This window comes from Cladophialophora psammophila (genome assembly GCF_000585535.1).
Source record: "Cladophialophora psammophila CBS 110553 chromosome Unknown aczJe-supercont1.112, whole genome shotgun sequence".
In the NCBI taxonomy this organism is placed as follows: Eukaryota; Fungi; Ascomycota; class Eurotiomycetes; order Chaetothyriales; family Herpotrichiellaceae; genus Cladophialophora; species Cladophialophora psammophila.
Window position 1 is genome coordinate 392 of NW_006913033.1, and position 1,242 is coordinate 1,633.

Genomic DNA, 1,242 nt, shown 5'->3' on the forward strand with positions numbered 1-1,242 from the left:
GACTAGATAAGTAATATCAGCGTAAAACTCTAATCGGCGCTAATCGATACGCGGTTCTACCTAATAATATCTATAGCGAGAAAGAGTATTATAAAATCCTAGGCTAATTTAACTACGACGGCGAGAGACTATATTCTTTATCTCTACCGCGTCCTCTCTCTATTCGTCTTCTAAGAGATTACGCCTACTCTACTAAAGGGCGAGTTCTTACGAGAGTTACTACGCGCCTAGAATAAACCGAAGATAGCGAAGAAATATAGTCATTATCTTCGTCTACTTTTATATAATCGCCTCTAGAGTCGCCCGGGCGTAAACGACTTTAAATTCTAACGCGAAGCGATTAACGTGGTGACGAAGAAATAAAAAGTATATCTAGATAAGAATAGTTTAAATATACGGGGAATAACTCTAGATTAAATGAACCGGTGTCAATAAGGGCGATTACGTACGAAGAATATCTATGATGGCGACGGTACACTTATATATAATGCGCGTCTTCTAGCGAATCCCATAATTCTTTCGTCGATTATTATAAAGAGCGATTTATATTCGATATCGACTCTAAGTATAGACCCGGCGTAAGACTTATCTCTCTCGAGGACGTCCACTGATCACGGCGCGCGCCGTCTTACTCACTAAGGGGTTCACCGCTAGCTCCTTCATTATATCGTTATTAAAGAGGATTCGTTTATTAGCATCGAACACCTCCTTCATCGAATTATAGTTCTGAATGTATCGGATATCTTCGCGATAAAGGCGCGACCGTTTCGGTAGAACGCTAGTGATCGAGACGGCGTCACGGAGCATCGACTATATATAGAAGCGAGCGCCGACGCCATTCTACGACGATATCCTCGGTTCTTCCTAGTAAAGCTACTCGATGTAGAATTCGAGATAACACCGTCGTTATAGGTACGTAGTAGGGACGTAGAGTATATAAGAGTCGAGAGGCGAGCGAGAGATATAAATCTTCTATTCTAAGTCGAGGTAGAACCGGTCTTAATCGATATATTTTCACCGTAGTACTCTCCGAATCTAGTTATCTGTTAAAGATCCTACTGGGGCCTAACTGGGTTAGGGTTCCTAGTAACAATCTGAATAGTATGAACTGGTTGGGGAGAACACAAGGTATGAGAAGTCACTTGTCACTAAGAACTATAAGTCCAATAGTTAACATGAGTTGGCTACGAAGAGAGTGTAGGCTAGAGACGGGGGGTGGGCGCAGCTATATAGTCACATCCT

At 42.1% G+C, this 1,242-nt stretch overlaps 1 protein-coding gene across 1 annotated transcript; it reads right to left on the reverse strand.

Annotated features, from left to right (window-relative positions):
* Positions 1-585: 585 nt before the first annotated feature.
* A1O5_13477 (uncharacterized protein) lies at positions 586-810 on the reverse strand (the record flags this gene model as incomplete). The annotated part of the gene is made up of 1 exon (XM_007754042.1): positions 586-810. Exon 1 carries the CDS (start codon positions 805-807, stop codon positions 586-588), a length of 222 nt encoding a protein of 73 aa, XP_007752232.1. The 5' UTR covers positions 808-810.
* Between the last annotated feature and the right edge of the window lie 432 nt (positions 811-1,242).